We start from the raw sequence: 15514 nt of genomic DNA, 5'->3' as shown, positions 1-15514 counted from the left end.
TGGAATGCAAATATATGCACAATTAGGAGCATTGCTGGACCATTTCAAAAACCTTCCTGAAAACACATTAAGTGATCCGCTGTATTTTTATGGCTTTTTTCTCACAGTCATTGGCTCAAAAATCTTGCTTATTCTCAGAGGATCAGGAGAGAAACCAAGAGCTCTTGGACACAGGCTCCCTATCAGGCACAGAGCCCTGTAGGCTGCTCATGGCTCTTTTAAGTCCTAATTGCCCCAACCTGGTGTGGTCAGAAACCCTTAGAACTGTCCTGCAGTAACATGACCTATTCCACCCATCCTCACCACAACTCCTCTCTGCACAGAAGCTTCACTTAGAAAGAAGTGTCACACACAAGCTCTGAACTGCCTCTCCCAGGCCACACTGCCACTAGAAGAGTTCAGATTTAAAGGCTAAGTACATGAACGATGAAGGGGAATAGATCTGCATCTGTGATGTATTCAGTGGCCTGAAAAAAGAGAGTTCTGTACATATATAATGATGCCAGTGTGCTGCAATTTTGTCACTACTACAACCCAGTAAATGCCAGAGATACATTTCTTTCACTGAAGTACCAGAAAGCCAAGTTAGAAACATTAATAGCTTTGTATAATGAGGTATTTACTATTTGTGTTAGAATAACCATATGTCAAACAAACTTTTTAGACAATAACATGGTCTACTGTGCCAAACATGTTAACATCTCCTCACTGCCACACTTGTTCATCAATCCCCAGAGTACCCAGCACAGCCTTGTCCCAAAGGATGCTAGTACATTCTCTAATAGCCAGTGTTGGTACAGGAAGTTTATTCACCCTCTGGATAGCATGGGATATCCCCCCCCTTTTCCCTCCAAGCCCACCCTTTTAACACAGAAGCCGAATGCCCATCACCAGCAGCCTGCAAAGTGAGCGCTTTGCACAAGTCAGGGAAGAAAAAAGATTGGGCATCTTGATTTAACTTCAGTAACCTAATGCAGAAGAACTGCTGGGAACACTTGAAATAATTGTCTTAATTATAGAACAGAAGTACTAACTAAATAGTTATAAGAGAATGTTTAAAACACAAACCATTTTAAATACATCATCTGCCTCTGCATTCAGCTACCCTTTCTCTAAAATAATGCTTAGAGTTTTCATTTCTTCCATTTTGCCTTCCCACAGGGATAAACTCAGCAGCTTCCCAAAAGGCTGCTACATGATGCCTTTATACCTAAGGCAAGAAAATCCAAGGCTTCCATATGAGAATAATTTATGTCTATTGTTTTAACCAGGGATTATGGCATATAGGGACACACATCGATGGTGCTCAGAGCAGTCAACAGGACTCCAGCTGTAAGCCCACACACATGCATTTTCTCAGCATCTCCTATACAGAGACTGATAGTGAAAATGAGGAGCCATTACGAGTCGCTGCACCAAGACCTGAAGCCTGCAAGGAGGAAAAGTCCACTGATTTTTTTGATATGATTTAAGGAATCTAAGTGTAGTTTACAGGCTGCGCCACAGTCAAAGCCGGCAATTGTGAAACGTTAAACTTCCAAATAATTCTTCATTCAGATAGACATGACAAAGATAAATGGCTGGCTACCACTCAGAGCAAAGCACTTACCCAAATTATTCATTATGAAAGGACTAATTAAGCAACAGGGAGCCTGATCACTGTTCTGAATGAGACAGGAGTGAGACAAAAGCTCACCTGTGCAGGAGAGACGAGAGGTCAGGAGAGCTATGTCCATTTCAGAAAGAAGACAAAGAGAAACCGACACATTCCATAATTCATCTGTGGCTGAAGGCATGGGACAGGACCAGTAGATACACTAAAAGACTCCACATTGAAACCCAACAAGACATAAAAATAGCAATGAAATGCATAATTTTTTTCTGTCACTATGTGTGTGCAAGAAACCATCAACTCTGAAGCCTCTCCTTACGCACAGGAGATTTGCCTGAGCATTGCATGTCCCTGAAGAGGCGTGCAGGTGTGCTCAGGTACCCAAAGCACAGCAGGAGAAGGTGCCAGCGGGGGTACAGCAGCACCAGGCAGCCCACGGTGCTGTGCCAGCACTCCACGGCACAGAAAGGACCCAAATGCCCTTACAGCAGCAGAGCACCCCCAGAGCCTGACCCCCACACCCCAACAGCCCAGACAAACAACAGAGTCACTTACAGCACCTCCCCAGATGAGTTTCCTGCAAGCGCTCCCAGAGCCCCGTTGCCACCACCAGTAGGCTTCTGGCGCTCATCTCTAGCACAGTTCAGCAAGACGGCGCTCCTGAAGCAGCTCCACCCTCACAGCCAAGCCTTGCTGGAGGGGTGTCCCGGCACCGTCCCACCCTCGCAGCAGCCGCCGCGCCATGGCTCAGCTCCTCCAGCCCCGAGGCGCCTCGCGGGCCGCAGCTCCTGCGCGGTGCACGCGGCCTGCACCACTCCTGAGGCGCGTTCCTTGCTCCAGCGCCCTCGAGAGCCTCCTTCATCCCGGCCCATCCTCTTCCATGTGTTTCATCAGCTCTTTACACTGAAACGTGTCTGAGCACGGCAGCCCCACCGCCTCTCCCTGTTGGAAAACATGCCAATTTTCCTGCAGTTTTGGCGACATCCCCACAACCCAGGGCACAGCAAGGCCTGTGCGCTGGAAAGGGCTTTAGCTCGGGCACCTTCCAGCAGGCTCCTAGGGGAGCACCGGCACCCAGAGCCGGCAGCAGCCCTTCCCATCCAAGATGCTTCTGGCAAAGCCACACCATCCCCAAGAGCAGCTCCCCTCCCGCATTTATCCTCCCTGGAGCCCACGCTCCGCCAGGAGAGCTCCCGCCACAGCCAGCTGCCCCCGCAAGGCTGAGGGCACACGGCAACCCCCTGGCCCGGCAGGACACCGGCAGAAACAACAAGGCACAGAGCAGACCTCGCCTTCCATCTCCTTTTGCCAAGAAACAGATACCTGCCTCTGAGGGGAAAAGGTTAAGCAGCACAACCCCCTAACAACTTTTGGGTGTTCCTTTTCTATATCCAGTTCATTAACAGTCTGCATTAACACCTGTGGGGCACCATCTCCCAAAAGGCAAAGGCAGGTGTGGCATCAGGTACAACATTTCCCATTTAAAGTAAAATAAAAGGAGAGGGGCTCATGTGTGTCTAAGCTGTGTCCTGGGATGAGGGTTCCTGGGTTAAAATACCACAGCAGGTATTCTCTGGGCAGTAGCCACAACACCGCACTTTTATAATGTGTATTTTTACCTCTGCTCAGCATGAAAGAACATGTAATTAGGGACCAGATGTTAAACTCTTACAAAACCAAAGTGTTATGGTCAGCATGGCCTGCTGTGTGCTCATTCCTTTAGAGGAGCAGAGAAGCACAACGAACTGTTTTCCACCACTTACTCCTTAGCACTGTACCGCTTTGAATCAGGTGTCCTTTACCATTGACACCTATGACACTTTGTGATGGAGCTACAGCCAGTGAAGCAGGTGAAAAGCACATGAGTCCAAGAAGGTCAGCAGACTTCACCCCGAAATTGCTCTGGCAGTCAGACCTTTCTCACTGCTTCCTGAGCTGAAAGACCCCCAGTGCCTCCAACCACCCCCATATGGCACTGGCAGGGTCTGATGTAGCCATCACATCAGAGAACCACTTCGGTTCTAAAGACCCTTTATGATATCATAAATCAGCTCTAAGCCATATCGCTAGGCACCACATTCACAAGTCTTTTCAATACCCCCAGAGCTGGGGACTGGACCTCTTCCCTGAGCAGCCTGTTCCACTGCTTGGCAAGCCTTTCAAAGTGATGAAATTTTTCCAAATATCCAATCTAAACCTTCATTGATGCAACTTGAGTTCACTTCCTCGTTTCCTGTTACTTGTTACTTGGGAGAAGAGAGGTCAAGCAGATATAAGGTCTTCTGAAGAACAAAACAGGTCACCGCTCAACCAAGTTAGTACACGTAAAAACACCAGCTGAGTGTGCAAGGTGTCTGTTTTTAGTAAATTGACCAAACAGTTGAGATCTGAAGGACAGATCCCAGACCAGTACAGCAAACAGAGATAGGAACCACTAGCGGCAAATAAGCAAGTAATGAAAGCTGCCAAGAGTGATTCTCAAAGTTACATAAACACTAAATATGTCACTTTTCCATTTTATGTCTCCCATGATAAACTGTTATGAGACATGCACATGGCTTGAAACAGATAATTGTTGATAACCCTGACTGGTGGGAGAAGGAACCATCTGGCAGATGGAAAACAAGAAGGTGCCAAGAATTTAGCAGACTAGGGGGCCTGTGAATTTATGCAAAGAGGTCTGCAGAGAGGAATATTTAGACAAAAGTTCAGCAACTCTGTTTCTATCTATACACAAAACAAATTGGAACATCAAAACTATCCAAATAATTATGAAAATTATTCCTGTTTGAAATTCATCTTGAAACTGTGAGGAAAATCAGTGAATCTCAAACTGTGAACGTAGAAGTGAGGAATTCTTTCTGCATATCATGATTAATCACAAATGGTTGCAGCACATAGCACTGCATTTCATCCTCTATCCTTCAGGTTTCTATCCTCACCGCTTTTAACATGCAAATGCCTTTATTCATCCTCTCCTGACCTTGCTGCACGGTATCATTTGTTTCTTTCCATTTTCCTTCACAGTATTTCTTTCTTCCTATAGCAAAGAAAGAGCAACTTCTGATAAGCCCCTCTTTGTATTCCTTTCCTTTCTTCTAAAGGAATTTCATCTGCCTCTGCTCTCCTCTTTATCCCTCCTGGGTAGAACAAGGGATATTGCTGGATGCAGCGTTCTAATTGAGAATCCACATTTTTCCACTGAAATCACTGCTCATTAGCCACTTTGCTGCTGACCCTTTGCAACAGCTGAGCTGCAGCCAACATCTCTTGCAGTTAAAGGGAAGTGAGGACATGATCCACGTCAGTAGTCACAGGCAAAGCACAATATTAATTTATGTAACATAGTTAGTGATTTTGGGACTGGTTTTGCTGAAGCATCATGGATCACCACGAGACCACAGAGCACTGAGCATGGCCAGGGATGTTGTGCAGTCTCTGTCTTTGCAGGCTTACGAGACCCACCAAGATAAAACCTGGAGCAACCTAGTTTGATCTCATAAGCTGACCCTGCTTTGAGCAATAGTTTGGACCAGAAACCCCCATAGGACCCCTCCAATACAAATTTATGCGGCCATGATTTCCAGAGGCACCCTGAAATAAAACTCCCACTGACTCCTGCGTAATATTCCAATTTGCATGAAAATGGCACGTGCAGATATTCTTGAAAATCCAACTTAAAGCTTACTAGAATCTTCAGATTTCTTAACATTGTATCTGTAGAGCCCCTTCCAGTTAGCAACTTCCACTTCAATTGATACTGTGACCAAGGTGGCTCAGCAGATCCTTCCTCCATCAGGCTGCTTTGCTAATAATTTTTCATTTGGGAAGTTTCTGCAACCACATTTTCATGTTGTTTTTCAGCATGAACCTCCTATTTCCATTCAAATCCCATCAGAATAATGACATTATATCCAGACAGAAGTTTGCAGTACCTCATATTAAAAGACCTGCAGGCTCTGCTGGCTACTCACCAATTTTACAGAGAGGAACAAAGAGATGGTAACCCACTACTCGACCTCAATTCCCTTCCCATCACCCTGTTTATAACAACCAGATTCCTGTCTCAGGAGCGCAGTGGACACCAGAGAGCCCACCCACATCAGTTGGTGTAAACAGGTCTCTCACAGACAGAATTTTCTTCTGTGAAGAAATACGCCATATATTTTTACACACATTTTACAGCTTTGTGTTTCACTGCAGAAGCATATGATTCTTTAATCCCAGCTCTCCCATTTTCAAGGCCATTATATTATGATTTTTTTCATAGCTTTCATGGTGTTGATCTGCGTGAGGAATCCCAGCTCTTGGCGGATCAAGGGAAGATGGGACACCTTACATTTTGCACTGATTCTCACAGAATTTGCATTAACCCAGACTTTGCAGAGTCAATAATGCAGGTCCATTCTTGTGTTCTTTTCATAATCGTGTGATGCAGGGAGCCCTGAGCTGCAAATTAAAATAAATACAAGGAAATTTTCCAACTTGCAAATATAAAACGGTCTGTGTTGTACCAATTCTATGCATTTTCTTCGCAGAAATGATAACTTACATGAAGAATCATGATGTCACAACAGCCAAGAGCTGTTATTTAGACACATTAACAGAACTCATTTGTTGCCAGGGAATCCAGATAAACCAGATAAACCTTATTTTTTACTTTAAATGTGTGCAATATAATGAGTATTGCTGAAATGTTATTCCATGTATTCTTTAATTATGAAACATGCACATTTTTGTAAGATCTTGCACATTATCTCTGATACAAAATGCAAACCCCGTGTACTGACTGCCAGGATAACTAGCAGAAAGCACTGACAGGTGAAGTCAGTTGAAGTCAGATACATCAATGGCAAGCAGTCTCACACTCACTTAGAGCCTCCAAATTAAATCTGCTTACTTTATTCATGTGCATAATTCCAGCAGATTAATATTTATACAACACCCTTAACTGAAATGGCAGTAGAATAAGAACATTTTTGATCCATTCAATGAAGTAACATAACACAGGCAGCATACGCCCCATGTTCAGCCTGTTCCTGTAAAGCAGCCCCACACAACAGGGCACAGCTGCCGTTTACCACTCCAAAGGGCCCCATGCCTGCATTTATGGGATGCACAGGAGCAAAGCTGGAACACAAACTCTGAGGCCACCTGTGCGGTGTGCAAGGGCTCACATTAAACTCCTTGCATTTTCAACACACCACTAGCAATTAGAAATGAAGGGGGAAATAATCTCACTACTCTTCTCATGGTCTACAGGATGAGAAACACTTCTTTCAGGATTGCTTATAACCGCCTGTATTTCACCTCTAAAGACCCAAGTTCTAATCATAATGGAAATACAAGGCTTGTGGGTTTAAATTATGTTCCTCTTCCCAGTCACGGCATGAAGTTTAACGTCTGACAAATTAAAAGGTGATTGAAAAAATAAGGGACTTCCTCCTTTTGTTAAGAAAGAATGAAAAATACTTGATCTAACACCTTTTTCATTGTCAGCTCCAAGGTTAGCAGCAGCAACTTGCACAATTTTACACATCTTGTGGTTTAGTTGAGTCAGTGGAAGACAGAAGGTTTTCCTGTTTTCATGCACTGAATGATCATTGCAATTTACCACACCTGTCTGATGTTCTGGCTTTGTTCACAGCAGAAAGCAACGTGTGGTTGCCCATTGGCCTTTCTCTTCCATCAGACAAACACGCCAAGTCTTCAAAACCATCTTCCTCCCATGCAACTGAGTGCACCCTGTACCTTGTTTGTGCTACTGCTCCTTCACCAATACAAGCATTATCTTCAGCTGAAGAAGCACACTGTAATTAATAAATCAGAGAGAAAGCAAACCCAGGACTATTTTCAAACTTAAAAGTCAAGTTTATTCTGACCACAGCTAGCTGTCCCTCCTCACAAATGGAAAACTTCTTTTGTAACCACGTCCTTCATCTTTCTGATACACTATTTTTTTCCTGTAATTTTGCACATTTAAAACTTTTTTTTCAATTCTGCTTGGCTTGTTAAAGTTCCTCTAATTCTATTTCCTGAAAATAAAAAAGGGCTAAAAATCATCTTTTAATTGCCCGTTGTTCACATACATATTTGATAGAGCAGCATTAAACATAGGGTTTAGCCCACCAGCATTGTACACAAGCAGGACCCCATCCAGTTCTCCTGAAGCTTTACCTGAACAAACATGCATTCCTTTATTTTCACAAAATGAACATTACATTATTTCTTCTGCTGACCAAAGCACACCGGGGTACAAGTGTACAGTATGATGGGTGATTCCTTGCTGCAATGTAGTAGGTGGAGCTCGAATTACAGACCAGATTCAGATGCTGTAACTCTACTGGCAATGTTTGTATCGGGAAAAGTGAAGCAGATGCTTGCAATGCACCACTATTAGAATAGCAGTGAGTGCTCTCTCAGAATGACAGGATGATCTTTTTAACATAATTAGGAGCCAAAGGACATTTTTGGAAGCTATCAAGTCAATCGGGCTCATCTGTTTCACACTCCCGGCGGCAATCAATGCCTGTTCCTTTACCCATCTTGAAAACTTTCCCAAAAAAGGCCAAGGAGTTCTGCACGCAGAAATTACCGCGCTTCAGCTTCCAAAATCAAGAGAGCTTTTGCTGAAACGTGCTGCCATGAAAAGCCCCCATCTGGAGACCTCGGCAAAGTTGCGGCGGGAGCCGGGGCGGTGGCAGGGTCCCGGGGCTGGGCTGGCGCTGCGGGGGCAGCTCCCGAGGGGTCCCGGCTCGGCAGCCTGCCCTGCCCACGGCGGCGCTGCCGGAGCACGGACAGGGCAGGGCAGGGGGAGCAGGCAGCTTCAGAAAGCAGGCGCGGAGAAAAAGCAAGCACCGTGCTCTACAAGCAGGTCAGGTTTTCAAGCACCGCCCCAGGACACAACAACTGAAGAAAACAAAAAACCCCACCGGCTACAGCCCAAAGCCAAACACCCAAAGCCCTCTCAGCACTGCACTGAACACGCATAGTGGTAACACAAAACGCATCATTCCACAACAATACAAGTACCTTAATCTGTATTTTAAATACCAAATTAATTATCCCTCCCATTTCTAACACTGCTGTCTGGAATCTGGGAATACATCCTAACAGGCCAATTAAAAGATCTCCCATTGCTAGATTTTATGTTATTTCACTGATGGTGAAAATGAGCTGAGGGAACCAATATGTAATGCGGTCATTCAGCAAGTGTATAGGCAACCTTATGCAACAATCTTTTAACTAGTTTATTAAACGTTTTTCCTTTTCAGAATAAATTCAACATCTAATGCCAAAATTTCATCAAGAACTCAAAAATCTTAGTAGCCAGTTATCAGCTGTTTGAGTTACAAGAAATAGACATAATACACATCACTAAAATTTTCACACATACACCCACACATACACACACACTTATCAGCATCCTGTTTATATTTATTTATTTTCACAAATCAATCTCCTTTTTCCTACTCATACTCTTCACATTTTCTGAAGGCACAACACCCAAATAGGCAATGTAAAATGTACTTCCTGTAGAAAAGTCTGTAGTCTCCTAAGAGAACAGTTTGGCAAAACTACATTTGTTTAAAAACTCAAGTTCCAAAATGAGCCTTCAAAGAGCAGCAGAGAACACCAAGATTAAAAACTACTTTGGGTGTCTGCACTTTTCGTATGCAACACACCACTTAACCTTTAATAAATCAGGACCTTTTCCAAGGAATTACAAAAGCAGGAGTAGTAAAATCTCTTTTTTTCCTTTTTTTTTTTTTTTTTTTTTTTTTTTTAATCATCAAGTTTTAACGATGGGACAGACTCTAGGCAGAGCTCCCAGAAAGAGCCAGACCACCATCTGGCTCCATCACAGAGCAATGACAATTCACAGGCAATGAGTCTCCAACCGGCACTCTGAAATCAAACGCTGGGCTGGCTCCATAAAAGCTCTATTACAGCCATGAACACACAGCTGTACATTTCCTCCCTCTTTGTACATAAATATTCCCTTGGACACAGACAAAGGGAAAAAATAAATCATTTTATGCATTTTTCTATGCTTCCCTGCTATGCCTGTTACCAATCAACATCAAGAAATATCTTACGTATCTTATGTTTTGTTAGCACTATAGAATATATATAATATATAGAATTTTATTTTTGTTTTCACACATGCTAATGTTTCCAGAATGATAAATGTCTTTTTAAATCCTGCATTTCTTGTCACGCTGCAAATCCACTTCTATTTGACAGTGACTCCTGGACATACATGTCAAGACAAAAATAAATACTGCTGCAATGGCAAACGTTTTAAAACTCTTAGGACACTAATACAGTGGCACTTGAAAGACTTTTTAAATACAACGGAAAAGACAATAGTTAAATAGAAACCTGCTTTGACACAGCCATAAAACCTGCACTACACTTGCAAGATCTGTATTTGTTTCTGCAACAGCAGCTCCCGATCTTTGAACACGTCAAATGTTGCACTCCAGCCCTCCACCCACACCCTTTAAGAAGTCCACCTTGTTACTTTAAGCAAGCATCCCCTCCAGCTGTACATAAGCAACACTGTATTTCCCAAACAATTGAGGTAATTATAAAAATGAATATCATTTATTATTTTTTTTATTACTATCATGTCTGAACATTTGCTTTCATACAAAAGTCTGATTTTCAGCATTGTTTTCCAAGGGCATCCCCTCCGCACCAAGGGAGATCAAGATGTGTTAGGGAATGTGCAAGAGTTTTTGTTACCATCTTCAAACCCACAAGAACTTCATGAACACGATTTCGGTACAGAATAACTACCTGGTGTTTTAGGGAAGGAAGAAGGGGCTTTACACATATTTTCAGTTCCACTTGTTTTGTTTTGTTTAAATCACATCTAACCCAATTCAAGGGGCTGGCAATTAAAAAAATAAAAAATAAGAAAAGAAAAAAAGAAAAGAAAAAAAAAAAAAAAGTAAGAACGAAATCATCACATTACTGTATGTTACCCTTCAGCAGTCTTTGGAGGAAATCGGAGACCAGGTTGCTTTCCCCGGCTCCCTCCCTCCCTCAAGGCAGCCGGAGCGGCTCCTCTGCCCGGGCTCCGCCACCCCCGGGCGCCGCTGCCCCGTCACAGCCGCGGCTTCCTGAGCAACGTTCTGCTGAGGTCCTTCACCTCCTCGGGGCTGCCCACCCGCTCGTAGCCCAGCAGGGCCATGGGCTGCTGGCAGTACTCCTCGACCTGCTTGATCTGCTGGTAGCTGAGCGCAGTCCTCCAGGCACTCAGCGCCTGGGTGGCGTTCCTGGCCGACACCACGAACGGCTTGGAGGAGTAGCCGGGGCCACTGGTCATGTTGAGGGCGAATTTCTCCATCTCCGGGCTGACCGCCAGGTTCACAAAGCCGTACACCTGCCGCAGGGTCTTGATGGGCTCCACCACCAGGTCCTCGTAGCGCACGGCCATGTAATTGCCCTGGAGCCAGTCAGGGGGGTGCAGCGCAGTCTGCAGGGTCTTGGCCATGCTGCTGCAGATGACCTCCATGGCACCCAGGGCATGGTAGTCCGAGCCGCCCCCCGCCTCCTTCTTCCCGCCCAGCTTGTGGCCAGCATCGAGGAAGGGCATGCGGTGGATGTGCGGGTCCCGGCTCCTCACCACCTGCAGGCTCTCCCGGATGAGGCCGTGCCGGGACTTGATGCGGGAGCTGGCGACGGCCCGGGGGTCCCGGACCAGATGGATGACTTTGAGGTCCAGGGTCGGGTCCCGCATGAGCGGGGCGAGGACGGCCAGGTCAAAGACACGTACGCCCTTGATGACCAGCGTGTGGTACTTGTGGCATTCCTCCTGGAAGCGGCTGAGGCGCTGCGGGGGACACTTTTTACACACCCGGTCGTCCACCATGCCCACCACCTCCTTGCGATAGGCCGGGCAGAGGGGCGAGGAGCAGATGACCTTGTTGGTGGCCGCCCCGAAGATGCCGAGCGTGGTAAGGTTCTTGCCGGCGCCCGCCGTGCTGTAGAGCTGGAAGACGGAGAGGTCGCATCGGTACAGAGAGCTCAGCATGTCGCGGGCCGCCCCTTGCAGCGAGACGGCGTCCCCGGGGTACAGCTTCTGCCAGACGTGCCACACCGGCTCGTAGAGGAAAAAGACCTCGGGGTTCTGGTTGAAGAGCTCCCCGAAGAAGGACGAGCCCGAGCGCCAGGTGGTGAAGACATAGACCAGCTGCCGCCGGGCGCCCGCCGGGCCGCGGCTCCCGGCCGCCGGCGGCGGCGGCGGGGGGTGGTGGCGGGGGGCTGCCGGGGGCTCCCCGCAGCGCCGCGGCTCCCGCCGCCACTTGTACTCCAGCAGGTTGAGCGCGGCGAGCAGCAGCAGCAGCGCGTAGCCCAGGCACAGCGCCAGCGCCTTCCGCCGGCACACTTTCATGCTGGGCGGCGGCGGGGCCAACTGTTGCTCAGCGCCCCGGCGCCCCGGGGCCCGCGGCGGGCAGCAGGGCGCGCCGCCCCCGGCGCCGTCTCCCGGCCGGCCCCCCGCGCCCGGCCCGCATAGCGCAGCCGCCGCGACGGCCCCGCCGCCGCCGCCCCCGCCCCTGCCCTACTTAGCAGCGGCACGGCCGCCCGCCCGCCCCGCGCTTCTCCCGCGCCGCCATCGCCGAGCGGCCGCGGGCGCCGCCGCAGCGCAGCTCACGGCGGCCGCCGGGGCGAGGCGGAACCGCGCTCCGCTCCGCCCCGCAGCGCGGAGCGGCAGCGAGGGGCGGGCGGGGGCCGCGCCGCCCCGGCGGAGCGCATCGCTGCCCGCCCCGCCCCCGCCGCGCCGGGAGAGCTCCGGTACCGCCACCGAGGGGCGGCCCCGATTGGCGGCGCCCGCCCCGCGCTCGCCATTGGCGGCCCCGCCGCCCGGCCGCGGGCTGCAGCGCTCCGCCCGCTCCGCCCGGCCGCCCCCGGGGACGGCCCGCACTGATCGGCGCCCACCCCGGCCGCGGCCCCGCACAGCCCGAGCGCGGCGAGCGCTTCTAGGAGCCCTTCTCTGCCGGGGCGCTTCCGTCAGCCCTGCCCGGCGGGAGGCTCCTCACCGGGTACTCATCGCACGGCGGAGCTGCGCCGGTAAGGGGAAAAACAAAAGAGGGGGAAAAAACCCTGAAAGGCCTGAGACGATTCCGGGCCCAGCTCCCCCTCCCTTATCTTTGTTTGTGCAAAAACTCGGACTTCTCAAAGGTTCTCCAAAGCATTAAAAAATAACCCTCACACTGGATCTTCCTGACAGAGCTCAGCACTAATCCATCCGCCCGCAGTTCTTCACAGTGTTTTTATAACCGGTGCCCGGTCACCGGGCAGCCCCTTCGGTCGTGGGGTGACCGGAGCGCGGTGCTGCCCCGGCCCACGGGCGGCCGGCCCGGGCGGCCCCGAGCCCCGCGGGCGGCGGGGAGAGCCCAGCGCACGGCCCCGCTCCTGCCGCCCGCCCACGCCAGCTCCGAGCCGGCAGCTGGCCGGCGATGGGCCCCGAAACTCCCTGCCCCGGCTGGGAATCCAAACGGGCAGGGCTTTCCCCTGTGTCCTGGAGACACGGCGTTGTGTGAAGGGCAGCGTAAGCAGCGGTGCTTTCCAGACGACCACATCCCCAAACCGCGCCTGAAAAGGGCACGGAGTGGCGGGTCCCGCGGGGACAGCGCACTTGCGGGACACAGGCTTCCCGATGGGCTTCCGGCAGCGCCCAGTGACTCTTACGGAATTTTCTCAGCGGTTTCCTCCGCCCCCGACCGAGCTCGGAGCACTCCGGGGCTGCTCGCGAGTTACAGAAGCATTTGGCGGCTCTCTCCTGTCCATTGCTTTCTCCACCCGGCAGCTCTCGCACCGGCGCAGCCTTTCCCACCACGCACGGATATCCACGGCCCTCCTCCCCGGGCACTGGGAGCCTGGTGCTGCTTGGGCAGCTGCCCCTGACTCAGACCAGTCCGTCCACAACAGATGACACTGGTGAGATTTTGCTGGAACGTTTATTAACAGCACGGATCCGACACTACGGCAAAAGCTTTTACACTCAGAAAGCGGACAAAGCACAAATCCACCCGGTGTGTGTCTTGCCTGGTAGCACACTAATAAAGGCAAGAAAACAGTACAAAAAGGTGAAGGAGCTAAATGTGTAAGCAATCTTCATATCCCTTTTCAAAAATTTTCAATACTCCTCGCACATTTTCTGCAGGGATATTAACAGCCATGCTCCCTTTCTGGAAAATCTTCTAAGCCCCTTCCAGCCTCAAAGTGCAGGGTAAGATCTGTAGCAGGAGGGCTCCTCTCTGCCCTGCTTGCTCCTCCGAACCTCGCCGGGGCAGGGTGGCAGCGGGATGGGAGCAGGGAGCTCCCTGGTGTGCGACACCAGTGCCACCCTCAGCCGCTGTCCCGGCGGCGACACGGCCACCAAACCACAGAGGCCAGCTCAGACCCGTCCCACAAGCTGCCAGTGAGGCTGGCGGCAGTGTTTAAATGTCACCGTGACTTTTCATACAGAAGTGATTTGTTAACAGCAGACTTTAAATAATCATTAAATATTCAAGAAAAAGTCGCTATTTCATCAAAAGTGAAGGGGAAGCCTTTTTTTTTTTTTTTTTTTTTTTTTTTTTTAACTCTACAGTGCTCCAGAGGAAGTCTTTAAAACTACATTGTGTACAAATTATTTGTATTTAGTTAGCAAAAGGAATGTACAGTTTAAACCTGATAAGCTTAAAAGGATTGACTTGTAACTCTTGAAACACAGTATATAATGAAAAATAATAAACCTCTGGAGCATCTTCTGGCATAAAATTAGTTCTAATTCTTGAGTTCTTCACATAAAACAAGACTTCTGCTTTTTTTTTTTTTATATTTTTATAAAGGTTCACATCGAATATTTATGGTTTTCCATGCCCGCTACAGATGAAGTGACCATCACCTAGCGAAAACAGAAACGTTTCTTTTTCATTCTGTAATGGTCTGTAGTAGCATCAATTAGCCTTTATTAGATGATGAATGACAACAGCAGTACTGAAACACTGGAGTTCATAAAGCAGTATCTCCCACCACTATTGTTCTGCAGCACTAATGCAATAAAGGACAGACACTACAGGGAGCAAAACCAATCCATAGCAGTGAAAAATCATTACAATACCATGAAGTTCAAATTAATCCTTTCTTTCCATTTCACTCGGTTGAAGCGAGATATTAAATTTTCTGAAAAAACCTACAATGCCAGCTCCAGTTCCTACAGCATTTAAAATGTAGCAAGTAACAAATAAAGATAAGCAAACGTGAACTGCAGGTATAACATTTGAAATGGTAAAACTCATCAGTAAACCCAAACACGAAAAGCTGTAATTGGACTGTGCACCTTCTCTGCTGTTACACAGTGGTTGCATCTCTGAATCAGCAAGTGCAGAAATACAGACAGCAACACTGCCTTCATCAGACTGCTCCAACTCAACGAGGAAAACACAAGGCCCAGCAGCTCCTTAATTCGACCCACGTGCTGCTAAACAGAATCTTACTTTTCAGAACTGGAGCAATGTAGGTATTTGTGCTGTGCAGGTGGATCCATGCACCCACGCACAACACAACTGCAGTGCAGATGCTTGATCTGATCTTCCCAGAAGTTTCAGATCTGGTAGTCCAATTAGCACTTCGAATAACTTAATATCAATGAATACTGAATAAGTTTATATGGAAGAGACTTATACAGCCAACTTTCAATTCACAAGTTTGGAGCTTTGTTTTTTAAATCATTTATATATGTGTTGCAAAGCATTAGAAACATTATATGGCAAAGAAACACAAAAGTATAAAAAAAAAGCAAGAGGCACAGAAAGTGTGAAAGAGGAACATTCTGCAGCTGAACAAACAGCTTTTCACAAATATGTTCAGGTACTTCAGTGTACATTTTCCACCCCCTATTTT

At 48.1% G+C, this 15514-nt stretch overlaps 1 protein-coding gene across 1 annotated transcript; it reads right to left on the bottom strand.

Moving 5' to 3' along the window:
* Positions 1-7462: 7462 nt before the first annotated feature.
* CHST2 (carbohydrate sulfotransferase 2) lies at positions 7463-12173 on the bottom strand. The gene has a single exon (XM_066193279.1). The coding sequence runs from the start codon at positions 12015-12017 to the stop codon at positions 10728-10730; it is 1290 nt and encodes a 429-aa protein (XP_066049376.1). The 5' UTR covers positions 12018-12173; the 3' UTR covers positions 7463-10727.
* Positions 12174-15514: the final 3341 nt, after the last annotated feature.

The sequence above is a fragment of the Chamaea fasciata genome, unplaced genomic scaffold (assembly GCF_029207755.1).
Source record: "Chamaea fasciata isolate MVZ Bird 193981 ecotype frontalis unplaced genomic scaffold, bChaFas1.0.hap1 SCAF_11, whole genome shotgun sequence".
Lineage (NCBI taxonomy): Eukaryota > Metazoa > Chordata > Aves > Passeriformes > Sylviidae > Chamaea > Chamaea fasciata.
This window is presented reverse-complemented; position numbering and strand designations above follow the sequence as displayed.

Coding starts and splice junctions, on each gene's coding strand:
- CHST2 (XM_066193279.1), bottom strand. CDS start 12,017: ATGAAAGTGTGCCGGCGGAAGGCGCTGGCGCTGTGCCTGGGCTACGCG.